A 25,099-nucleotide genomic window follows, 5' to 3' on the forward strand; every position below is an offset into this window, starting at 1 on the left:
GAGGCGTCGTCAAGGACTCTCGTTAAGGCGTTTCCACGCCGACGAAATCCAATTTGAGCACTAGCTCGAACTCTGCACACGGAATCAACTTCTCCGGAGGATTCGCATCGCGCACTTACCCAGTCGTCGAGATCTCACTTGGAAATTCTAATCTGAGAGTACGTTAGCGACTTCCGGCGATAGCCGGCAACGACTTCGGAGGAGTCGGTTTCGTTTCCATTCCAGTGGCCGACTTACAAAAGGCTGCGGATTTAAAAGCTTCGGGCGGGAAATCCGTGTTCGGAATGTAGCGATCGCAACCGAAAGAGGGACCGACGGTTTTGTCGGTCGGAACGGGGCACCGCGCTTTCTCCGTTCGGGCACGGATGCCGGACAGGGTGAGAGTCCGGTCGCCGGTCGTCAGCGGAGTTTTAACCGTGGAGACGCCCGTCGCGTGCGGTTGCCTTTTATCGGCCTCGTTGCCTAACTTCTGAGTAATCGTCCCTTGCCGAGGGGAACCTGGCTCCGGCAATTGCAAAGCGATCGATTCCCTCGGCAATTAATTCAACGAACGAGAGAAACTCTCCCATCGATCCAGACAGGCGAGATTCGTTCGACTCGTCTTCCATTCATGCGCCATTAACTCCTCTACTTTAATTACAGTCTCTTCCCAAATTAATCCCTTTCATTTCTACGGACGCCATTATCCAGCAGCGAATAGAGCGAGCCTTAAATATTCAAATATTTCCGTATCACCTGTCCTTCCTTCCTTTTTTACCGTTTAATCGAAAACTATCCCGAAGAGGGAGAGTCGCTTCGCCGAAATCGTCCCGCTTAGCTCGAATCCCATGATAAACGGCTGTCTCGGTTCAGGAATTCCAGGAAAACGTTACATTATCCCCGATGTGAGCTGCACGTGATGCAACCTGGTAACGCACCGTGTATGTACCGGACCACCTATCGATCCATGCGCCACGGCCATTTGCATCGCAGATTTTTTCCGTGTCGGCCGAACGTGGATTATATTGAATCTCTCGTAATCGGCACTCGAGAATTCGGCGACAGAGATGAGTTGGGTGATTGCTCACGGGCAGGGACGCGCGATCGCATCGTGTGCTGCCCTCTGGTTTCGTACGTTAACTTTCACCGTTTTTTGCCCCAAAGGGCGGCGCAACGAATTTCTGGTAGGGGTTCGCGGTAAGCAGGACGCGTGTCCGTGCTAAGCGTGGAAGAGTTTCGAGGAAAGGCCGCTAGATGGCAGGAACTCTCGACTCGCGCGGGTGCTCTCGGTCGGTGAACGATCTGTCGGTAGATCGGCGTCGACCGCTGCAGTAGCCGCTCGTGGCGGCATCGGCTGGTCGAAGCTCGAACGCCCGCGGGGCAGACTCGTTCCTTGGCTCCCGAGCTTGGCGACGCGCGGCGAGTGAAGGTGGGAGTGCTGGCCAGCGGACCCGTCCCCGAGGAAGAGCACGGTGTGACGTAAACGGTGATCCAAACAAGTATCAGCTGTGTGGCAGTCATTGTTCGCGTTCGTTCTGGCAGTTCAACGGGAGGCCCGTTTTCTTCCTTTTCCTTGTCGGCTGATCGAACGGGGTCCGCCGTTGCCGCGGAGGTCGGTTCTCGGGGAAAGGTGGGCAAGACACGGGGCGCGAGAAAGAGGGGTGGACCCACGACTCGCGCTCGTCTCGTGCGAGCCTGGCTGCGTGCGTGCGTGCCCCAGCCCCAGCCCCACCAGCGGACTTCGGGACAATAATCGTGTGAAAAACGGGGCGGTACGCGCACAAGCCTGGCCTCGAGCGGCGAGTCGGACGACGGTGGACTCGCTCCGCCACCGCGCAAAAGGTCCCGTAGTTCTCTCCCAACTACTCTCAGACCAGCGGACGAGCACCACTCAAACGCAGACATGGAGAATTATCGGTAATGCGTTTGACTTTTCTTCTTTTCTGAATTTACATCTCGATGGATCTTCTTGCTCCGATTTCCTCGAATCTACTCGCTTCCAATGGATTCATCGAACAAGGCGATGCCTTACACTTGATCGTAATGACCGTTCTGTGTGCATACCACAGCACGATGCAGCAAGCCTCGAACGGAGGAGCTATCTCCACCGGGCCTCAACAGAACGGGGATGCTGCTGACTCCGGTGGATCGCATGCTAACGGGAACCTAGGTTTGGGACCTGACGGCGAACTAAACGGAATGAACGGCGAGACGAATCGAACCATCGGGCCCCCTAAGATTATGGATAAAACGAATCAAGATATCGTGCGGCTCATTGGACAGCACCTCAAAACCGTCGGGCTGGAGTAAGTTTTAGCTAATATTATTTTATTTAATTGTTTTATGTCAGGTACCGTTTTATAATGTCAATGGTACATAAACAGATGCGGTGCTTTGGAAGGCTTAAGGCAAGATCAGGTTTACGATCTGAAATAATCCTGGGTATTCATGGTGACTAATACCTGCATTATTTTGTTTTTCAAAGTAACAGGGTGCACACAATTTAGAAGAATGTGGGAGATTGGTGACTGTCATCTTGCTATTTATGCATCTGGTGGAACTCTAAAAATTATAGCTACTTAATGTTCTTTGTTTCTTGATGTTTGTCGAGGGCATTGTATCACAAAGTATTCGAACTATATACCTTTGGTGGGAGAAGCCTAATTATAGATTCTTGGAGTACAATAAATTCTCTCTCGTGTACCATATATTTCTTATAATATGGTAAGCATGGCAAAGCATTTGCACCATGATTCTTGGGATGCATAATGGTGTTTCTGAGACTGGAGATGATAAAATTAGCTAGTTGCCCGATAACAACAGTGAGTGAATCAAATTGCTTAAACTGAAGTTAGAAACACCCTCAATGTTTATATCGCGGCGATGGATGTCAACAGGTAGAAATTTTTGAATGGAGCCATTGCAAAGCATTATGGAACGGGTACCATTCCAATAGCAAGAAAGACTTTTGCTCTAAGAAAACATAGCTGCTCGATGTATTGTTTCAAAATCAAATTATTTCACAATACTGCTTCCAGTCGTACCGCAGATCTGCTGATGCAGGAATCGGGCTGTCGGCTAGATCATCCAGCCGCTGCTAAATTTAGGCAGCATGTTATGGATGGGGATTGGAACAAAGCTGACCATGATTTGAATGAACTCAAATCGTTTTTAAATGGTGCTAGCCAGAGTCTGGTGGTAAGAATTGCAACCCATTACTTGTGATAACTTAAACTTGAATGGCTTTGGAACCATAATGTCCCATCTTTTAGGAGATGAAATTTTTATTATTGGAACAAAAATATTTGGAGTATCTGGAAGAAGGTTTAGTACTGGATGCACTACAGGTTCTGCGCAATGAACTGACACCATTAGGGCACAACACAGGTCGCGTTCATCAATTGTCAGCATTTATGATGTGCAGTGGACGCGACGAACTACAGGTATTACTATGCCTGAAATATAACTTAATATGATAATAACGAAGATGCTGACTCTAAACAGTTTTGCCAAAAGCGTTAAATCTTAGCTTTCTTTGTGTAAACTCATACGGAGGTGTGTGCATCGAAAATTGGACCACTAGCAAGTAGATGTTTATTGACAGACTCGCGCGGGTTGGGATGGAAAAGGATCAGCTTCGAGAGCTGCTCTGATGGACAGATTACAAAGGTATCTGCCACCTTCCATCATGTTGCCTCCGCGCCGTCTTCATTCTCTCCTTTGCCAAGCAGTCGAAATGCAAAATCAGCAATGTACATACCACATTACTCCCACTCAGGTATTAACTGCATGCGGCATTATTACCTGATCGCGATCCACGTGAAATAAATGTATTTAATATTTTTGAAAACTCTGTTGTCAGACAAGTTTAGAAAATGTCTCATTGCTGGTCGATCATAGCTGTAGTAAGGAGCAATTCCCATGCCATACCACCCAGGTGCTGAATGATCATTACGATGAAGTTTGGTACTGCAAGTTTTCTCCCGATGGGCTTAAGCTGGCCACAGGATCTAAGGATATGACGGTCATGCTTTGGGATGTTGACCCTGTAAGAGAATAAAATCTACATTATGCAGTCACAATTTTTCCAAGTTTCCAAAACTTTCTTTAACTTTACAAGTCGACTGAATATTCAAACCACATTTTGCACCAAATATGTCACTTGGTCTGGTAACTGTTGGATTTATTCTCTGCTCGACTACCTTCGTTCTTAACACTTATACCGTTACTGTTGTTCAGGAAACATTACGGGTAACGCACAGAAAGACGCTGGAAGGGCATAACTATGGAGTGGCATTAATTGCATGGAGCCCCGATAGCAGCTACTTAATAGCCTGTGGTCCAGAAGATTGTCCGGAGTTATGGCTTTGGAGCGTTGATACTCCCGAATGCGATTTGCGGGTCAAACTGACGCAAAGCACGGACGACTCGCTGACAGCGTGTGCTTGGCATCGAGATGCCAATAAATTCGTGACGGGTGGCTTACGAGGGCAATTCTATCAATGCGTACGTTTCCACGCTCAACATTAAAGGATTCCACCCTTTAGTTATCTCGATATTCTTTTCCAGGATCTGGATGGAAATGTATTGGATTCGTGGGAGGGAGTACGAGTCAAATGCCTTTGGTGCAGAAGTGACGGAAAAACGGTACTAGCTGCAGACTCTCACAACCGCATTCGTGGTTATAACTTCGACGAGTTGTGTGATTTTACAATGTCTGTACATATATCATCGCCCTAGACGATTTTCCACGATTTGAGTCAAAAGGTCACCCTGTCATTCTCCTTACAGACTTCAGGAAGATCATCCGGTCATATCATTTAGCGTGAACAAAGCGGACAGATTGGCTTTACTAAATGTCGCCAATCAGGGCGTTCACCTTTGGGACCTACAAGACAGATGTCTTGTTAGGCGTTTTCAAGGTGTCACGCAAGGTCACTTCACTATTCACAGCTGCTTTGGTGGCGTTAATCAGGACTTCATTGCATCTGGCAGTGAAGGTTTGCCACAACACTACAGAAAACCATCCAACCTCCTGACAGTTTCTGAACTCGTAATTAATATAAATGATTGTTGATACTTTACAGATAACAAGGTGTACGTTTGGCACATTAAGAGGGAACTTCCGATAGCTACCCTGACAGGACACAGCAGAACGGTTAACTGCGTGTCCTGGAATCCCGTGTACCATCAAATGATGGCTTCGGTCTCGGATGACTGGACGGTACGGATATGGGGTCCAAGGTCTTCGTCTCCGGAGAGATCGGATAATGCTAAGACTGGTTAGTGTGCAAATTAGGTTGGAGAGCTTGCATAGAATTCATTCGGAGTTATTGGCACAAAAGTGCATCCATAATACCTTTAGACCGTACCATAAAAATATACGTCTATTGCAACCTTCTTCTATTGTTTAATTCTTTTAGAAACGTAAAAACCAAAATCGTGATGATTTAATACCCTGGAAATTAGTGTTCCACACGGATTTATAAAATATCTTCGTTTATATGAAATCAACTGAAAAAAAAAAGAACCTTATTTCGTCGTGAATTCTAAAAATTCAGGAGATAAAACGCCAGAACCACACATTTCAAGTCAGCTGAGATTTTACATCTTTTCCATGATAAAGAATGAACTCATGAATATAATCGATTGAGGTACACATTCACGTTTGTCATCAAAGTGTGGAAAAGAAAAGCCAGGCGCACTCTTTTCCCTTTTGATGTTTAAATGGAGTCTTTGTATTTCAGCTTCACCGGAGAGTAACTCGTCAAAGAGTAGCGGCTGGCACGAAATGGTGTCGTAGCGGACTGCAAAGCATCGACACTCCCATGACCCCATGGTGTTCAAAAGACTGTCCCGTTGGCTATCGTGTTGACTCCTCTACCCTTTTTAACGATTCCCCACTGCACTGCTACCCGTGGTCGATGAATTGTCAACTGTCTCGCCGGGGTGGACCGGGGGATGACAGGAGTTGGCATCCACGTGCCAACCGGTACAGATAATTTAATAACCACGTCTATCCGGGGAGTCTGTGTATACGTTTCCGCGAATAATTTGCGGGTTTGCTGGGAAATTATAAAAATCCGTTCCATGATGTCACGACTCGATGGCGAGCCGCACATGTACGATTGAATAACTGAAGGTAGAACAGAGCATAATACGATTACTGAAGTAGCGTAAGTCAGGCGTTGAGTTTAAGAGGACTCTTCGTTTTTAGGATCAGTGTAAGTTAAGGGTAAGGAGTTTACGTGCATGGTCAAGAATAGAGCTGTCAAGCTGATACACGTCTTTTGAGCTTGTTCGAAATCTGCGAGAAAGAGTCGTCACGCCTCCGTTGCGTGTTCTGCGGAAATTTATTTATCGTGCCAATAAAATATTTTCAATAAAACAGGAAAAAAAAGCTGAGTAATGCTGCAACTTGATCTTCGAAGGACGGTTATCGAATATCGGCCCAGCAGAATCGTCATATAACAGGCACTGCTTCTTGTTTCCTTGATCGAGCCTCTTGGTAAAATTGTTTCCGAGCAGTGGCACTAGCAACCTCGAAATTTGTAGGATTTTACAAGAGGGCGACCTTAAATGAAAGAGAAAAACTAAACGATCGACCCAGTATCGCCGCTAAAATCATTGCAATAAGACTCGTTTTTCTCTAGCAACGATTCAAAAATATGAGTCTTGTTGAAAAAGGGATAAAGTAATTTTCGATGTGATCCTTGAACGAGTCGATTCGATGGGAGAAGTCTTTATATGATTCAGTAGATAAAAGAAATCCAAAACAAGTTTTATTTATATTCAGTAGATTGATTTTATATTGTCGAATACATATTTAACGTTGGATAGATTAATAACGTTTCATTTCTACCATTAACTGCCATATTTTTTTAAAGGCTATTACTAATGTAGTACATCCATGCATTATAATTCGATATGCAGCACCACGCCATTATGTAGAAATTTCGCCTCTTTCAATTGACTGGCCTCGCAAGGCGAATCAGACCGTACGTGTAAGTTCAATATAATTATACTATTGCCTACGAATACGATTCATACAACTGATTTAAATAAGAACAAAATTACTGTGATTTTCTAGATATTTTAAACTACGTTCGAAACGTCTTCGTATAACTCGTTCTGCCACTATTGCTACTGTTATGAAAAAATTGAATACTTCAGTAAACGCTGTTCCGATCTAGAAATAAATTTTAAGGTAATAGGATCAGATGTTAGCTCCATTCCTTGATCGGTAAATGTCTAACGTTTTACGCGATTTTCACGATAATCGAACTATGCATTGGCAGTTAATGGAACTGAAATATCAGAACGTCTCGAACGTGTTTTCTCATCTGAAAAGGTAAGAGCAACCGAAGGTTTCACTATATCGAGAGCAATGAGATATATATGTACAGATATGCCTTTTTCAATAAATAACGTTATGAAGCACAATTGCGCGTAAAAAAGTGTAAGTGTTATGTCGGATACGCGAGAACTCTCGAGTTCAACTATAAAACGTAACGGGAATAACTGTATCACCATTTGCGATTGCCCTCGGTGCCTTAGCACTCGTATGATCTCAATAAGGAACTTGTGCAATTCAGTTTATTTAGCGAACTATACTTACAAACCTTAGAAATAATGAATGACCACGTTTAAGTGTACAAACGGCAGGGCAGATTACTTGTATTCGGTTGCCCGTCGAGTTAGAGCCCTTACACCAAGATGAGACCCATTCGGTGAGGATAGGCAATAACGATATACAATGGCTAATTTAATAGTTCAGAGGTTTGTCGCGAATAAGAGCGGAAATTCGATGGAAACTCTTTATCACGAGTATTTGCAATTAAACCAATGGGTGTAATCTCGTAATTGCTGGGGAAATACTATTTTAAACACGAGACACCAACTGTTTAGCCTCGGCTGAATTTTGTTTGCATTTGCCTCCGTAACAGCCCTACGGGCGTAGTCCTTACGTTCAAATTGAGCCGTTGCTGCGATTTTTTCAAGGGAAATACAGAGATTTGAAGCGATTTTCGAGGAGGTTCATGGTACTTTCAGTCCGTTTTCGGACTGCCCTGTCCCCAATGAATTTTCCTCGCACCTACCACTAGATTCCGACGCCCGGGGAGGTCGGGGGTCTGATTCGGGGCAGCTCGGCGGGCGACCGCCAGAGGGCGCGCGCCGGCCGAGCGAGGACGAGTCCAGACGAGTCGGACTCGTTCGGACGAGTTGTCGCTCGTCGGCCGTGCTCGCGCGAACAACGACCGCGAACCGGGAGTAACGAGTGGGCGTCGATGCCGATGTAAGCGGCGCCTCTCTCTTCGTTCCGGATCGTGCGATTCAGGTCGATCCTCGACCGAGAGCTTCGGAGCGGTTACGATTTTTGTGCGCGGACGATGGCTCGTAATCGAAGACCGCGGGTGTCGAGGTCGCACGGATGGCGCAACTCGGAATTGAATTTTTTCAATCCCGAGAATTCCAACGCGCTCGACACGCAAGATCGGTCAAGCGTGCAGCGCTCGCCGCCCTCCTCGAGTCGAGAGGATGCACAGAAGCGAGAATCGAGGGACAACCGGGCGGTCCTCGCCCCGTAGAGACGGGACGCACCCTGGAACGGGCACTCGCGACGGCCGGTTGGGGTGGATCGGCTCGGAGAAGACTCGTGGGCCGCAGAGCACGCTCGCTCGGTCTAGCCCGACCGGTCTCTTACGTGAAAGTAAGTCGCTGAGTTGGGCCGAGCACGCGTGCCCGCGGTTCCCGGGTGGCGAGTGGCGGCGAGTGGTGGCGAATTGTGGTGAGTGGTGGCGAATTGTGGCGAGCGGTGGCGAGCGGTGGCGAGCGGTGGCGAGCGGTGGCGAGCGGTGGCGAGCTGGTGGCGAGCGGTCCTCGCGCCTCCCCCACCCCCGGGGCCCGCTCGGGATCGCCGCTTCGGCCCCGGTCGAAGGAGGGACGAACGAACACTCGGGCCGACAGCGGCTGAGAAAACGGACGGCTTCCGCGCGACCGATCCGGTCGAGTTCTTTCCGAGCCGGCAACTCGTCGACGCGCCGACCGGCACCCCCACTCGTCCGCTCCCCCGGGTTCGCCCGACATGAGGGGACGAGTCCTCGCGGCCTGCCTCCTGGGGCTCGCCCTGGCCCGGGCGGGAAGTCCCCGGCTGCCCAGGACATCGGCCGATCAACGCGGCGTGCGCAACGCCAACCTGGCCGGCGGCAACCTCACCGTCTCCAGCTCCGGCCCGGCCCCGGGCTCCACCTCGGCGGGCGCTCCGAGCGGCCTGCTCGCCCTGGCACCGCCGCCCTCTCCGTCGAGGGGCTCCCAGAGGAACAGGTCAGTGATCGACGACTCGGGCGAGGCGCTCCGGTCGAACCCGGCAGCTGGACGCGGGTTGCAGGGGCGTTGCGTAAATCGCGGCCGATCGGCGCCAATTAGAAGGGAATTCCGTCAACGGGCTCTTTCCCCTTTCCCCTTTCCCCTTTCCCCGTTTCCTCTTTTCCCAGCGGCCCGCCGGATGACGTTCGCTCGGAGCGTCGAGTTCGACCACGGCGACTCTTGCGTAATCGGACCCGCCTGTCCTCTCGCGTCGGATTCGGCCACCTCTCGAAAGGGGCCCTCTCCGCCCTTTCTCTTTTCACTGCTTTTCCCTCTGTTTCCAATCGCGCGCCTTGCCGCCCCCGGAGGCGGTGGCAGATCCGACGAGGAAAGGCCGAGACGGGAGAGCTCCGGGTCGCGTTCGGCTACGCGTCGGCGAGGCGCGAGGAATCGGACCTATTTGCGGGAAGCGACGTTACCCATCGTTGTCCACAGCCCAGGGCGGGATCGGAACGGCATCGCTTGACCGCGAAACGAGTTTCTTTCCCGGCCGAGTTTTCGGATTCTTCGCTCCCGTTCTCTCGCGACTGCGGGTCTCCGCGGAAGTCTCGAGACGCCGGCGAACGACTAAGACCGCACCGTCGAGCGGGGAAAGTATTTTCTAATATTTTCACTTCGTAATGGTTTTCTTCCTGCTTCGACTCGACTCGACTCGACTCGACTCGACTCGGCTCGGCGCTGGACGCGGGTCCCGGACCGATCGAGATCCCGATTAGGTGACCATCGTCACGCGAGTCGACGGTGTCGATTCGGAGGGGTCTCGAGAATTTGATTTACAAGCGCGGTACAAACCCTGGAAGCCCGAAAGGGTTTCTTTGCAGTGGACTCGATCTCTCGTTCGCTCGGAGAACCTCGCTCCGTCGAGTCGATTCGCGCGGTTGCGAAAGCCGTCCTGAAATCTCCGGCTTCGCGCCAGTCACGAAGTCGTTTGATCTCGTTGCATGCCAAACGAATTACCGGTCTCGGCTGTTCTCTTTATTAAAATTGCCGGTAACCATTCAACGTTAGCGGGATCGAGTAATTATTAAGGGGATCGTAAATCGCCCCGTGCCGCGTTCTCCGTATTTCGAGAAAATACCAACGATGCCAGGTTTTATTCTTTTTTCTTGACATCGGAGAGAGGCACGGGCCCGGCATTCGACCGTTGGACGGCAAGTCGCGTACTTCGGATCGGTCCTCTGTCCACGATCGGCAGCGCGACTGAGCGTTGTCAAGTGCTGGGGCAAAAAGGTTGCGATTACGACGTAAGGTTTTCACGAGATACCGCAAGAGACAAGTATCGCAGGAATCGGGTGCCGCTGCCTCGTGGCGGAGAAAGCGACGGAATCGCTTCGTCCGGAAGGACGGAAGGAAGGACGGAAGGAAAGAGGGCAGGAGAATGGGAGAGGGAGGAACGCAAGAGAAACGCCCGGCCGTCGGCGCCAGGGGAAGGGGGATAGCCGTAGGAAGGTCTCGTCTCGTCTCGTCTCGTCCTCGGTCCGGAACCGGTTCCCATTGACCGGTGACCGGTCCACCGGGCGCTCGTTGACCCGAGTCGATTCACTCCGGTCGGCTTTCGGACACCTGTCGCCGAGAACCGGTGGGTGGCTCGTAGACGGTGTCACGTAACCGACTCGAACTCGCGAGCGTTGCGCCACGGCGCGACGTCCCGAGTTGCGACACGCGCCTCTCGAGTCCTCTTCTCGACTCTCTCCCCGTCTCCTCCGAGTTCGCGGACGCGGATTCGGTGGAAGGGTCGCGCGTTAGGGAGAAAGAAATAGGAAAGGAATTCGATTCGCCGCCGGCCGACTCACGCGGGCGACCACGCGGGCGACCACGCGAAACGAGAAAGGGATACGCTCTCCCGCGTTCGCTTTGCCGCGACTTCGGCCTCGTGCCGGGCGTTTCCGACTTCCGCTGCCGCCGAAGCTGTTTCGGTTTCTGGGATCGGAGAGACGATCGGATTGGCTCCGCGATTCGGTCGGCTCGCCGCTTTTCCTCGGGTGCCGACGTCACGGACGGAAGACGCGTGGATTCCACCCGCTGCTCCTACGAGGACGGCAGCCGAGGGACCGCGTTCTCGCCCCGTTCGTCCTTACGGAAAACGATTGAGCGAGGGGGCAGGGGGTCGTCCAAGGAACGAGTCCCGGCCGTTTAGAGGTCGAGAGGGCATCGCGCGGTCAATGTCGAGGATGTGGTCGCGTAACACGGAAAAGCGGAACGGCGGGGACTCCTTCCCTCGGTGGCGGAGCGGTTACCGGAGAAACTGGTCCATTGGGTCGTTAGGTAATCTGCAAATTTCACTCGGAATCGATCGGACGCGCGCCGACCGTCCCGAAGAAACGCGCGAGTCGGGAGGCCCTGGGGGTCGACGAGATTACTCGCCGTCAACGGCACGATTAGAACGTACGCGGGACTTTCGTTTCCCGGCTGCGAGGAGGGGAGCGACGACCGAGAGCAGGGCCGGCGGCGAAAGAAACGCGGCTCGGTCGAATTTAGGGGCGCGGTCCAGTTTTCCCTGGGCCGGGTCCGACCCGTACGTTTCTCCGTCCGGTTCTTTGCCGCTTTACGCAACGGCCGAGAACCGGGTCCGGTCGACGGTCGACCGCGTCGCTGGAACGTCATACCGGAATCGACGCGATCGGTCCGGCTAGCCGGATCGCACCTGTTCGCCGCGAGTCGACCGGGCGCCTCCTCTTTTTCTCTCTGTCTTTACCCCCCGCTCTCGGTTGTCGATGTCTTGCGAAAGGTTCGAGATCTTTCGCCCGGCTCGCCGTGGGACAAGACTCGAGAACTCGAAACGCTCGAAACTTGGTTTACACTCGCGCCAGACGAACCCCAAATCTCGAGTGCCGACCGACGGCCGATGCGGACGATGAGAGCTACGGTTTTGCTTCGACAGGGAGCAGTACCTCTTTAACGTCTTCGAAGTGATCGTCTCGACTCTGGAATCGAAACTTCAGCGAATCGAGAACTTGGACAAGGCCGTGGAGCATCTGATGAGGCGAGTCGAGGCTCTCGACTCCAGGGTGAACGACAACATCGAAAAGACGGATGCCGTGATCGCCAAGCTGAAGAGTCTGGACCTGAAGCTCTTCCACGGGCCCAGGGCGGCGGTAGAGTCCGGCGAGACATCGGCGGAAGCGGCCGGGAGGATCCGGGCCCAGGTCGCGGCTCCGGGTCTCCCCGATCGACAACCCGGTAAGTTCCCTCTTCGTTCCGAGTCGTGGCCGAAAGGTCTTTTCGCGGCGTGACGAAATCGCCCTGACCGAAACGGTTTTCCGACGTTGCAGGCCTTTCGCTCCGGTCGACACCCGGCGTCGACGAGCCGTCCGCCGAGTCGCTGGGCGAGAAGCTACACTCTCTGGATCGGAAGGTTTCCGACATCGACGACAAGCTCGTCGACTTGAAGAATCAATTGGACAACAATTTTTTGCCGAACGACGACATCAATGCCGAGGCCAGCGAAAAGAGGCCCGTCAGCGCGAGCGCGATAGACGCGGCCAAGACGATCGGGAACGAGGTCATGAACCATGTCAGCATCGAGATCGAGAATCTGCGCCAGGCGACCGGCAACATGGACCGCAAGCTCCAGTTCCACATGAACCTGGTCTCCGAGAACCTCGGGGCGGTTTACGCCATGCTCAGAGACGTGCACAACGCCGTCGTCGACAGAGAGGCGGCGGCCAATTTCAGTACGAGCACTCTCGGCCCTCGTCCCTCGAGAGCCAGCAAGATCGACCGGCTGGCCGAGAGCATGCATCCGATGCTCACCGTTTCGGAGAAAATGGACCAGGTCTGGAACGTCGTGGTAAGTCCACGCGAAAAATGTCTCGTCGTCGTCCGTGAGCTCGGGGCGGCGCCTCCGGGGCCCGTCCACGGGACTCCGCTCCGAGCCGATCTTCTGATTCGGATCGCGCTCTCGCCAGGTCGGGACCAAGAGCTCCGTGGACGACCTGGTGCCCAAGTCCGACGAGCTGCTGACGCAGACCCAGCGCCAGGAGCGAGCGATCAGCGAGATCCACGCCGACCTCCGATCCAAGACCAACAAGATCATCGAGAATCTCGAGGGCGTGGAGAGCAGACTCAGGAAGCAGGACGACGTCGCGATGCTCGCGCAGCGTCCGGTGCCGGCCGAACTGCTCCTCGACCCCACCATCGACAGGCTGGTCGAGTACGACCCGACCAGGTCGGTCCGCCCTTCCCTTCGACTTCTCGATCGGGCCGCGGACGACGCTCATCCGTTCGTTCCTGCGTTCAGGTACGTCGGGTCGTTGGAGGATCTGGCCATGGAGACCGCGCCGCCGACCGGGGTCGGTCCACCGGGAACGTCGACGGTCCCGCCCGGCACGGTGCCGGCGACGCCCTCCGGGGCGGCGACTCCGAGTAACGCCACCCAGACGCCGCCGACCTCGACCCCGACCCCGACCTCGACTCCGTCCCCGACCCCGACCCCGACCTCCACCTCCTCCGGCCAAAGATCGTCCCCGAGAAATCGTGGCGTCATCTTCCCGAGTGTCAAGAACAAGCCGAGTCCCGCCAACTCGACCTTCACCACGGATCTCCTGATCAATTACAAGGACATCAAGGTAACCTTTTGCTCCTTCTTGGAACGATCCTTTACCGCGACGTAAAAGAGTCGAACGCGTCGACAGGAAGCGCCTGGCGTAGAACGAACCCAAGGACTCAAGGAGCACCTTCTTTATCGTCGCGAAATCGGATAGAAAATTCTTGCTCGGTGAAAGCACGTCTTCGCTTAAGAGGTTACGGTTACACCCATCGGGAGAGGAACCGCGTTAGGATCCGTCTTCTCGTGCGCCGAATGTCGCTTCTTTTAACTGGAGTTGGAGGGTCTATCGTTCCATTTTCGGACCATCGAAAAAAGGCAAAAGGCTCGGTTAGCTCGACGGTTTTCTCGACCATTGAATTACTCGGAATAACACCGACAAAAGAAGTATTTATTGCCGCGTACCGCAACACCGCGACGCGCCTCGTCGGGCCGATCGAATTAATAGAGCGAATTTAACGAATTGCCAATGCCGGAGATAATATTTCTCGCGTTGCCGGCGACCCCACGAAACTTGATCGTGAAAAAGAGGATCCGTTCCTTACCGCCGCCCCGAGAAAGTTTCTCGACTGGCGGCACCTTCGACCAGTCGAAAACGATTTTCCTCCGCCGAGGAGGCGGACGGCCAGTTCTCGCCCGGGCACGGATCGTGCCTAGCTACGAACCGCTCCGGGAGAAGCCGACGTCGTCCTTGTCTCTGGATGTACAAGGAGAGTAATCGCTCGTAGCGACATGGTCAATTTCCAATAATAACGATCCGACACGGCTCGGTCCCGAGAAGCCGAGTGCCGAGCTCGCAGCGATTATCGGTTACGACACTTGGAAGGCGGTCGCGGAACGAGAACGCGCCGAGTCACGGCGCGTTCTCGTTCCTGGCGATCTGGTGGCGCGACCGGTGCGACCGGAAGCCCGGTTTTGTGCGCATTTGTGCCAGTTGGTTCTTGCTATCGGAAGTACGGCCGTTCTTAGTTGCTGAAAGCCAGCGGGTGTAAAACCGATCGGTTCTTTGGCCCTGTAAGCACCGCCGTGCTTCGTTAGCGGCGTGCCGATAATCCGTTCGAATTCCTTGCTTCGGCGCAATCGAGGAGCAAAGGGGGAAACGGAACCATTGGGTCTTCCCCCTCTATATCGTCGGGGCGGGTGTCGGTTTCCTCGCGTTCCGTTCTTTCGCAGTGGATTCCGAACCGGGTGAAAGTCGTTACGTGCTGCGCGAGGTGCGCGGTTGCTGGCTCGATCGTTTCAATTATTACGGGTAACGTTATTTTCTCGTAGCTCCCGGAGAAATTTCTTCTCCGTCCGTCCCCTTTAGAGGGTGGCGTTCCGTCCGAGATAAGTGACGGTTAGCGAGGTTAGACGGGGGCCATGGAACGGTTAACTAGCTGGAGTAAGCGGTGGATTCCCAGACCGTCACGCTCCGATCGACAGTAAATCGTGTCGATGGTTTCGTTTCCAGGGCTATTCCTGCGTGGATCTGCTCAATGCTGGCATGAGAGAGAGCGGCGTTTACTACCTTCAAATACGAGGAACCACCTATTGGTTCCTCAAGGTCTACTGCGAACAGGATATTGCCGAAGGAGGTTGGACGGTGAGTTCCCGTACCTCGCGCCGATTTTCCCGACCATTGCCGGTTCGGGGGCCGGAGCGTTCCATTTGCCGGGAACTCGGGGGAGTCCGTCAGGGCATTATTTCCGGTGTTTTCGAATCGAGGTCATTCCTTGTTGATACTTTGGCCCGTGCGGTTCATTTGTCCGTCTCGCGCCGGTTCCTGCGTTCCGCGACTTTTACGTTTCGAGAGAGGGCAGGAAAGTGTACGAAAGTACCCAGGAGGTAATTACGGCAGACGGCAGTGCCCGCGGCCGTTTCAAGAGCGCCGACGACGGTTCTCCTTTCACGACGCGACCCGCGCACGGATAGATGTGTCCGCATCGATGCTTCTCGACCATTTTTATACGCGTAACGATTATACCTGAGCTTTTCGTTTTCGACACCGAATCGCTGCTGCGCGTTCCCGATTTATGGGACGTTTCTATCTATTTCGATGAAACGCTCCTAACCTTTCATCGAAACGGAGTTTTCCTTCACTTTTGTAAGATCGTATACTGGTTATGATTCGAGTCGGTAAATCTTAGCACGGAGAACCGCACTTACGCAACGTTATTTCCTAACCGAAATCCTAGACTGTGTCTCCGATCGAAACACACAACGGACCCTTAACGCCAGTTCGCGTCTCCGTCCTTGTGTTCCAGTCCAGGCCAGATTGGGTTACATCTCTGTTGGAATAAGATCGAGATAAGATGCCAATGATTCTTTTCGTTCTCCGAATAGGTCATTCAACGGAGGGACGACTTCGGAGAGCCGAGAGAGAATTTTAATAGAGATTGGGCCGATTACAAGAACGGTTTCGGAGACCCCGCTAGGGAATTCTGGCTTGGAAATGAAAATATCTACATGCTGACAAACAACGAAGACTACGTGCTCAGAGTCGAGCTCGAGGATTTTGAGGGGAACAAACGGTGAGATACAACGTAGGACGAGAACCGATCTATGCAAAGGCATCGGTTTTATTACTCTTAAGTGCGAGAACGTAGGATGGGACGAAGGTAGGGTCAAAGGCTAAAAACGCTTCTCTAGAGCCACTCGCAATGGAACCATGTCAAAAACAGATTCTATCGGAAAGGGGGAACGAATAACCTCGGTTTCGCACGGCTGCTTCGCGCTCGCACTCGTGTTTCGAAAGGGAATCGCGTAGGAAGGCAGTTGGGTGCAATTCGATCAAGGATTCCGGTTAAGAGGTCGTTAGAAAGGACGTTATCGATTCGGTGCGGCGCAACGCGAGAATATCGCGCTCGACCCTTTGGCTAAAGCCCGAGTCTGACCACGGATTAGTTCCGGGAGAGGGCACGAGGCGCGAGTATCGAGGGCGTGCGCACCTCCTCCGGACTCGGAGTCGTCCTCCCCCGGAAGAGGGGCCGTACGTTCCCTGTGCCGAACCAAGCGAACCAAGGCCTCGGGACCTCGTGAAAGGCAAATTCGGATTCTCCGCCCTTCGACGTTCATCGAGGTTCTTTGAGTCGCTTTGCGCTACTTTCGCATTGCCCGAGTGGTCCGATCGACGGAAGAAAGCACTCCTTTCCATAGGCTCGCTATTGGTTTTTGTCGCCAAGTGACCAAGGGCGTCCCTCTGATTCGACTCCGCCATTCACGGTAACAAAACCCGGGTTCGGGCGAGAAAAGTCACCGCCTTCTTGTTTCAGATTCGCCCAATATTCCCACTTTAAGATCTACTCCGAGGGGGAGTATTACAAGCTGGAGATCGATGGCTATGAGGGAAACGCTGGAGACTCCTTGAACGACCCGTGGTACGGTTCCAACAACAGTCCATTCTCGACCTATAACCGGTGCGTACGCGTTCAAGATTCTAGTTTTACGGGTTTATTCCGATGCGTAACGGAACTTGGGTTCTCGTGTTCGCACGTTAAGTGTTCCGTCGACGGGAGAAGTTCTAACCTTGTATTCTTACCATTGTACTTGGATGTTCAGAGATAACGATAGGTCGTCATTGAATTGCGCTTCGATGCTGAAGGGCGGATGGTGGTGGAAGTCCTGCGGGCGTGGATTAAACGGACTTTATCTGAACGACCCTCAAGATCTTACGGCTCGACAAGGTTCGTTCTCCTTGACAAGTCCATTGTTTGGGCATGGTATATTCGTCGGCATTTTAACGATAAGACGATTGAATCGATTTCAGGGATCGTTTGGTTCCGGTGGAGGGGATGGGACTACACGTTGAAGAAGGCCACCATGATGATCAAGCCAAAGGGCCCAACTCCGACCGTGTAGCAGCGGCTCGTCGCAGAGTGGGAGTCTTGAATTCATCGTGCCTGCAATCGATTAAACCTTGGCGCAACTACCTCCGTGCGAGTACCGTCTGCGTTTGCATTTAATTGCCAGGGTAATTTCGATCTTAGGGCTACTTCAGAGGCGATTCCGTGTAACCTCGCCATCTCGTTTCGGATCTTTACGGACTGAAGCGCATTTAAGGGAAGGTTCATAGAAATGATCCAGCACTCATCGAATGGCAAGGCTTGACATTTTCTGTATCGTTTCCCCTTGTAAGGCTCTTTGTTCGATCCATGAATTGAGATCGTTGTGACCTGATTCGCGAAAACGTGCTCGCAAGAATCCATCCTGTTGGCCGGTATTTATAACAAATTCTATGAGTTGCAAATTCGACTGGATCGGACGGCTCGTTTGCATGAAAAATTCACAACGGGGTAAGCGCAGTAGGTTAATCGTTAATTATAGTACTCAGCGAATCGAGGCTAAAGGGATAATGCTGCAACGTCCGGATAACTCAAAAACTCATTTCGAGGATTGCTCGAATATCCAGTAGAGTTGTTCGCTAAGTTTCAGCATCCCGTCGACACTGGCATATACTTATACCATTTGTATTAATTTAAAGGCATAATCAGCAGCTATGCGGTTTAACGTTGAAATATGTAACTACCGAGCATTCATGACATATTCCTTTCTTTTGCAGTTAGTGTTTCGATGAAAAGTTTTCATTGCATAGTGTGCTCGACGTATACAGAAAGCGACGCAGCATTTGATAACAAAGGAGGAAATTGACTTCATTCGATGTATCCGTCTAGAAATTAGTGCTACAATGGATCATAGATTTAATTAAATTTCACCAGAACAAATCACACCAACAGGGGCTATGATTTAGCGTATTTCAGGAAACGAAATTTTCTTAAGAAATCAAGTACAATACAGATTCTCTACAATGTTTTGGCTATTCGATTACAGAATCTGTTACACATGGCACCGCTATCGGTTACCCATGAAAAAAAAAAACAATTGTAAATAAGAATATCTTGTAACGAGTATTGTAATAAGTTGTAAAAAGTCCCTTAAGAAAGGTATGTTTTGTAAAGTAGATCGTAATTATAAAGAAACCTTGTTGTCCCTATACCCCATTGCGATTAGCAGTTGCTTAATCAGTGATTTATGGATGATTTCTACTAAAACATTATCTTTACAAACATTTATTAATCAAACCTAATTTTACTGGAACTTGCAGTTGCTCCGTAACTTATGTCCATTACAGAGATAAGTTGGGAGATTGCTCACGGGCAGGATCGTGTGTTCGCGTCCTGTGCTGCCCTCTGGTTTCGTACGTTAGCTTTCACCGTTTTTTGCCCCCAAGGGCGGCGCAACGAATTTCTGGTAGAAACTCGCGCACTCGCGATGGCGGTACCATCTACCAGTCGCCGTTGGTGGCTCACGTACTCGTGATGGTAATACCATGCGGCAGTTGACGGTGGTGGCTTACCTACACTTACCGACACTGCTCGCTTTTGATGGTAAGGGAAGAACACTCGTGACGCTCCATTTGACTTTATCTACTTATCTACTACCAGAGATGAATTGGGAGATTGCTCACGGGCAGGATCGTGCGATTGCATCCTGTGCTGCCCTCTGGTTTCGTACGTTAGCTTTCACCGTTTTTTGCCCCCAAGGGCGGCGCAACGAATTTCTGGTAGAGACTCGCGTACTGGCGATGGCGGTACCATCTACCGCGAAGTATCTCATATTTTTACTATAGTGAAGTTACGGAATCGCGGAGGATGTTCACTTTTACAATTTTCACTAGTATCCACCCCCTGAATTTCGAACTTTTCTGCCACATCGCGTGTCCTAACTGCGACAGAGTGCTGCTCGGTGTAGGTGTATTTCATACAAACGACAAAAATTCTGCTGCAGGCACATTTGTCGGTCGTCGACTGCCGTTGTGTGCTAATGAAATATCGGCCTTAACATTTTCAGTAGATTCGAGTTACAGAATCGACCTTCGAGTTCCGCCATGTTGGAAGTTCCGTCTTGCTCTGGCTTCAGTGCATCAACTAAGAACATTCAGTCGAGTCAGTTCTTTCCCAGGTCGGCATAAGTTGGTGAGTTTATCTGTTTTGTCGAGTTTCGACGTTCGAGGCTTACCGTGACGAAAATGGCATACCGTGGGGTAAAGGGTTCCGACCCATTCGTGTCGAAAACCTCGCGTAACGAACGGTTCGCTCAGATGTCGAAACAAGAGCAGATTATCCAACGGAAGAAACTTGAAATTCAGGCGAAGCAGCAGGAACAGAAGGCTAAACAAACCGTGGAGGGCGCGAAAAAACCCCTGCCCGCACAAGCGATCCCGTGTGCGGCCCCACCGACCAAAGTCAGCTCCTCACTCGAGTAAGTCTATTGACGTTGGTTTTCACTTATTGTTACGTTTAGAAATTTGTATCGATGAGAGAGCTATTGCACCAGTCGTTCTCGAAGGCTGTATGAGTGACCGTCATGAGCTAACCATTGAAACATCTGCATAAGTCATGCGACATCTCATGGTCTTGTAATCTCATGGTTGTAGTAATTTGTACGATCGGAAGGAGAACAACAACTACGACAAGTCGATTTGTTTCTTTTTTATTCAATTGTCCAATATAGGTTATGTTAGATATTGTTTAATTTACAGAAAGGAGGAGGAGAGACAGGCTATGTCGTCGACGGTCAATTTGTTTGCCAACGATGGTAGTTTTCTAGATCGGTTTAAGAAAATTGCAAACAACAAAGTATCCACGAAGCACAATCTAATGCAAGAAACCAGACGCAAACTGGAGGAAAGGAAGGATGAGATGAAAGAGGAAAGGAACCACGAAGGAACACGAGACCGAGATTACAGATGGAGTACGGAGAAGAGCAGAGATCGTGAGAACCGAAAAGACAGGCGAAGGGGAGACTCACGCCGTGGAAGAGCTTCCGGAGATAGAAGGCGAGGTTCCTCGTCGAGTCCGTCCCCCACTGGACGCGAGTCCTCCCCCGTTGCAGATTCAAGGCATAACTTCCGTCGGCCAGCTGTCAGCGGAGGTCGTTCGACGTTTGCCCAAAGACAGTTTCAGTCTCAAAACCTCCAATCTCCGAATCGAGTTGCGTCGATTCCTCCTCTGATGTCCCAAGCCCTGCTTCGGTCGACGAGTGTGTCTCCGTCTGACACGCGATTTGCGGCTCCACAATGCGGAATGCAGCCCCTCACCGAGGATTACAGCTGCCCAGATCCCAGGATGCGTATTCCACCACCTCGCTTGATTGGACCTCCACCGATAACGTCCGGAGCTCGTCGATGTGGGGTCCCCTTAACCGGTCCGCCTCCGTCTTCAATGTCCATACCCCATCTAATGCCGAGGCTCGTTGTCTCCGGGCCACCTCCGCCGCCGCCGCCGCCGCCTCCGCCCCCGCCACCGCCTCCGCCACCGCCACAATCATCGACTCGGCAGCAGCAGCAACAACAGCAACAGCAACAGCAACAACAGTCGACTTCTACCATGGTCGTCTCCTCGAGCATAAATTCAGTGCCACCGCCGAATCTAACCATTCCACCCCCCAACGTGCCGCCTCCTTCTGTTATTCGGAATGCACCCCCGCCACCGCTGATGGCGGCCAATCTGGGCTACCCGATTCCTGGTCGTCTGTCTATGACAATGGGGCCTCCCGATCTGCGAGTTCCGCCCCCAGTTGGGCCACCACTCGGACCGTCGCTCGGACCGTCGCTCGGACCGTCGCTCGGACCACCACTGGGACCACCACTGGGACAACCACTGGGACAACCACTGGGACCACCACTGGGACCACCACTGGGACCACCACTCGGACCACCACTGGGACCACCACTGGGACCACCACTGGGGCCACCACTGGGGGACCACCACTGGGACCACCACTGGGACCACCTCCCAACTTACGCACCTCGGACCGCCTAGGTATTGTATTGTACTTGGCGCCACGTCCATACAAAGATTGGAGGATGCTTTTAGCATTACCCTTGAGACAATTCTCGATCATGATCATTTTTCGATTGGTTTTTCCCTTTCTATGGTATTTGAACAACATTTTCTAACAAGTGGCAAAAGGAAATTGGGGTCTCTGGAAAAGCTAGAAAACTAGTAGGCACTGTTTTCGCATTAATCCTTGAAAAGAAATCTGAACCAGCTGTAGGAGGGTATACGCGTTGACTATCTTATCTGACAAAGGATTCTAAGTGTGTCCCGTAGAAGCGGAGCAGCTGGCCCGGATCGTGGCTGATTGCGGAGACGAGATCGAACAGGAAGCGCGAGAGAAGAACGCTGAAGATCCCAAGCTATGGTAATTACCAACCAAAGCTCTCGGTCTCTCGAATGCACTCTCCTTATAATTATGGAATAGCCAGAGGTTTGTTGACGGGCAACGTACATGGCGCTCCATCCTTACAGTAAGAGAGAGAAAGAGAGAACGAGAGGGGGGGTGAGAGGGTGAGAGGGTGAGAGGGTGAGAGGGTGAGAGGGAGAGAGAGAGAGAGAGGGGGGGGGGGGGTATAGAGGGCCCGGAAGAATTGAAAATCTTTCCTCTTTAGTGAAATATAACCCGCTGCTAGCACTGATCGGCAGGTACGCTGCGATAACTTATCGAAGCTAGCTCGAATGACGGTGAACTGTCGCAAGTCAAGATAGAACAGGGGAAAGTCAGCTGGCATGCGTGATTCCATATTAGTCCCGATATCGTATCTTGCGGTCTTGATTCGATTCCATCTGCCGCCAGTATTCGCGTCTCGTGAATGGAATGGTCTTATATACGTAGGAATACATCTTGTTTGACAGCGTTTTAAGTATTGTTTTAATCAAGGTTTCTGCATCAAAAGCAAAGTGCAGCATATCTGCAGTACAGGGGCTTGGTGGCGAAGTTCCGGACTGAAATGGTCGGCAGCAGAGATTGCGGAAGCTGCCTAGGTGCCGTGTTTGGGGATGGCAAGGTTGGCAGCGGAGCGGAACCGTATTGTCCGGAAGAAGCGTTAAGTGACACCGACGATCTCGAGAGACCACAGAGGCAAACGCCCTCGACCGGTGAGTGATTTCTGTCTTTGAGGTGGCTGTCGAGTATCGTTGTACCGACCACTTCCACTGTGTAGATCGACCGAAAGAGGAGAGCCGAGAGGAGCGGAAACGTCGGAGGCGCAGTCGGTGGGGCGACCCCGAAACAAAGGTACAGGTCACGCCGGTCGCGCCACTCGCGCCACTCGCGCCGGCCGGCTCTCCCGTGTCACAGACGAAGCCTCGTGGCGCCAAAGGGAAGAATCCGATGCTGACCAAGATCTCACGAAACGACCCGGTCTTGATCCAGTACGCGAGGCAAACATTCGGCACGCTGGAGCTCACCGAGGAACAGTGGAAGAAGGCGGAGGATCACTATAAGGTGGTCACTCGTGCCGATCCGACTAATTCTTAGCAATCGGTGCATCCGTTTCGTGAGGTCGGTGCCACTGAATTTAGTCGACTTGAAATTCGTTTCTTTCAGATCAATTTATTGTACCAAAACCTCCTCAAGAAACGCGAGGAAGTGAAGCGTCTGGAGGCCCAGGGAAAGCACAAGTACGAGTACGATAGCGACGAGGAGACCGAAGGCGGCACGTGGGAGCATAAGCTGCGCTCCGCCGAAATGGAGGCCACGCAGATGTGGGCGGAAGAGTTGACTGCTCAGGCCGAGGGTAAACATCACATAGGCGACTTCTTGCCCCCGGACGAATTGAAGAAGTTTATGGAGCAGTACAACGCGATCAAGCAGGGAAAGGAACCAGACCTAAGCGATTACAAGGAGTTTAAATTGAAACAGGATAATATAGGTACGATCAGTCTTTCGGTATTGCATCCTTCGGGCGAAATTGATGGAAACCTAAACTATTGCGTGTCGTATTTTTCAGGCTTTCAAATGTTACAAAAACTCGGCTGGAGCGAAGGCCAAGGCTTAGGAAGCGAAGGAAGTGGCCGAGTGGATCCCGTGAATAAGTACGTATATGTCTTCTTTTGAAGTTTCGAGCGTGCCCGTGTGGAAGAAGTACGATCGTTCCAAACTAATATTTTACCTATACTCGATTGTTGGGTATCTTGGAATGGTTGGGCGCACCGGGTCATGGCATTAATGAGGCCACTTTTTTTTTCCCCCTTGATACGTGACTTCGCATTATCCATCATTTGGATCATTATGCTTCGAGTAGATGCGACAAGTTGTTTATGTTTTCGGGAAAGGGTACAAAAAAATGGTATTCTATCGTTTCCAAGATCGTTGATCCGCGTTGGAATTCATTGTTCAATTTGAAACGACTTAAACACAGTACGCGTTAAGAAACGTTGACTACTCGTAGTAGTAATCGTTTCATATCCTTGACAGAGCCACAAGTAGACTTGATTCCGCTGGTCTTGGCGTCGACAGACCGGACGGTATCTCGAGGGACGATGACGAATTCGACGCGTATCGAAAACGAATGATGCTGGCATATAGATTTAGACCTAATCCACTGGTAAGTTTGACAATGAAAATGTTCGAAAACACTTTGCTTATCGATGAGGTGATCTGATGTTTGCCGTGCGTTTTGTTTATAGAATAATCCTAGGAGACCTTACTACTGATTCATCGTTCTCAGCTGCAAACGTAAGATTGAATCTTTTCATCTCTAGACACTATTAACTTTGTACATTTAAAGGCGCGTTACAGACACATTGCGTCAAAGATCGTTGGCATAAATACGGGAATGTCGTTAAATAAAGTGATACCGTCTTCGCATACAGAATTCTAAGAGAAAATGAATTGCTACAATATTTCTGCATGTGTTATAGCTAGTCGTGGTTCTAGTTTCGAGTTGTGGCTTTTCAAAGCGTCTCTTTAGATTAGCGTAGTATTTGTACAATTGTCCAATTAAAAAATTAAATATTTTGTAACATTGTTATTTAGAACCTGTATGAGCGTTGCGTGCTCAATGCCGTAATTATAAAAATATTTTAATTGTCGAACATCAGATAAATAAGGATTGAAGATAACTCCAGATGGTCAATTTTTGGTTGATCTAGAGATCTTTTACTCGTCGTTAATAAACGTGCGATCGCATTCTGTGCTGCCATCTGGTTTCGTACGTTAGCTTTCACCGTTTTTTGTCCCCAAGAGCGGCGCAACGAATTTCTGGGAGGGACTCGCGTACTGGCGACGGCGGTACCATCTACCAGTCGCCGTTGGTGGCTCACGTACTCGTGATGGTAATACCATGCGTCAGTTGACGGTGGTGGCTTACCTACGCTTACCGACACTGCTCGCTTTTCATGGTAAGGGAAGAACACTCGTGACGCTCCATTTGACTTTATCTAC

General features: G+C 51.2%; 3 protein-coding genes across 3 annotated transcripts; all 3 read left to right on the top strand.

Annotated features, from left to right (window-relative positions):
• Window positions 1-1,365: 1,365 nt before the first annotated feature.
• On the top strand, window positions 1,366-7,422 carry LOC105700621 (WD repeat-containing protein 26). Its single transcript, XM_012426643.1, has 11 exons — window positions 1,366-1,896; window positions 2,049-2,285; window positions 3,018-3,177; window positions 3,252-3,422; window positions 3,584-3,757; window positions 3,842-4,027; window positions 4,219-4,485; window positions 4,549-4,694; window positions 4,771-4,979; window positions 5,067-5,261; window positions 5,727-7,422. The coding sequence occupies exons 1-11, from the start codon at window positions 1,883-1,885 to the stop codon at window positions 5,780-5,782; spliced, it is 1,815 nt and encodes a 604-aa protein (XP_012282066.1). The 5' UTR covers window positions 1,366-1,882; the 3' UTR covers window positions 5,783-7,422.
• Window positions 7,423-8,831: 1,409 nt separating this feature from the next.
• Window positions 8,832-18,849, top strand: LOC105700607. Its single transcript, XM_012426617.2, has 10 exons — window positions 8,832-9,303; window positions 12,227-12,525; window positions 12,618-13,135; window positions 13,254-13,513; window positions 13,586-13,913; window positions 15,345-15,476; window positions 16,217-16,404; window positions 17,146-17,289; window positions 17,432-17,556; window positions 17,640-18,849. Exons 1-10 carry the CDS (start codon window positions 9,065-9,067, stop codon window positions 17,729-17,731), a joined length of 2,325 nt encoding a protein of 774 aa, XP_012282040.1. The 5' UTR covers window positions 8,832-9,064; the 3' UTR covers window positions 17,732-18,849.
• A 650-nt stretch (window positions 18,850-19,499) lies between these two features.
• On the top strand, window positions 19,500-24,530 carry LOC105700608 (wiskott-Aldrich syndrome protein family member 1). The gene is given in 10 exon segments (XM_023434567.1): window positions 19,500-19,617; window positions 19,721-20,131; window positions 20,412-21,467; window positions 21,932-22,075; window positions 22,592-22,809; window positions 22,875-23,158; window positions 23,261-23,585; window positions 23,664-23,748; window positions 24,131-24,260; window positions 24,343-24,530. Coding segments are annotated over 9 exon segments (2,502 nt in total). The 5' UTR covers window positions 19,500-19,617; window positions 19,721-19,898; the 3' UTR covers window positions 24,370-24,530.
• The last annotated feature ends 569 nt before the right edge of the window (window positions 24,531-25,099 follow it).

The sequence above is a fragment of the Orussus abietinus genome, unplaced genomic scaffold, assembly GCF_000612105.2.
Source record: "Orussus abietinus isolate OABI.00-Male unplaced genomic scaffold, Oabi_2.0 scaffold2, whole genome shotgun sequence".
NCBI classification, from domain to species: Eukaryota; Metazoa; Arthropoda; class Insecta; order Hymenoptera; family Orussidae; genus Orussus; species Orussus abietinus.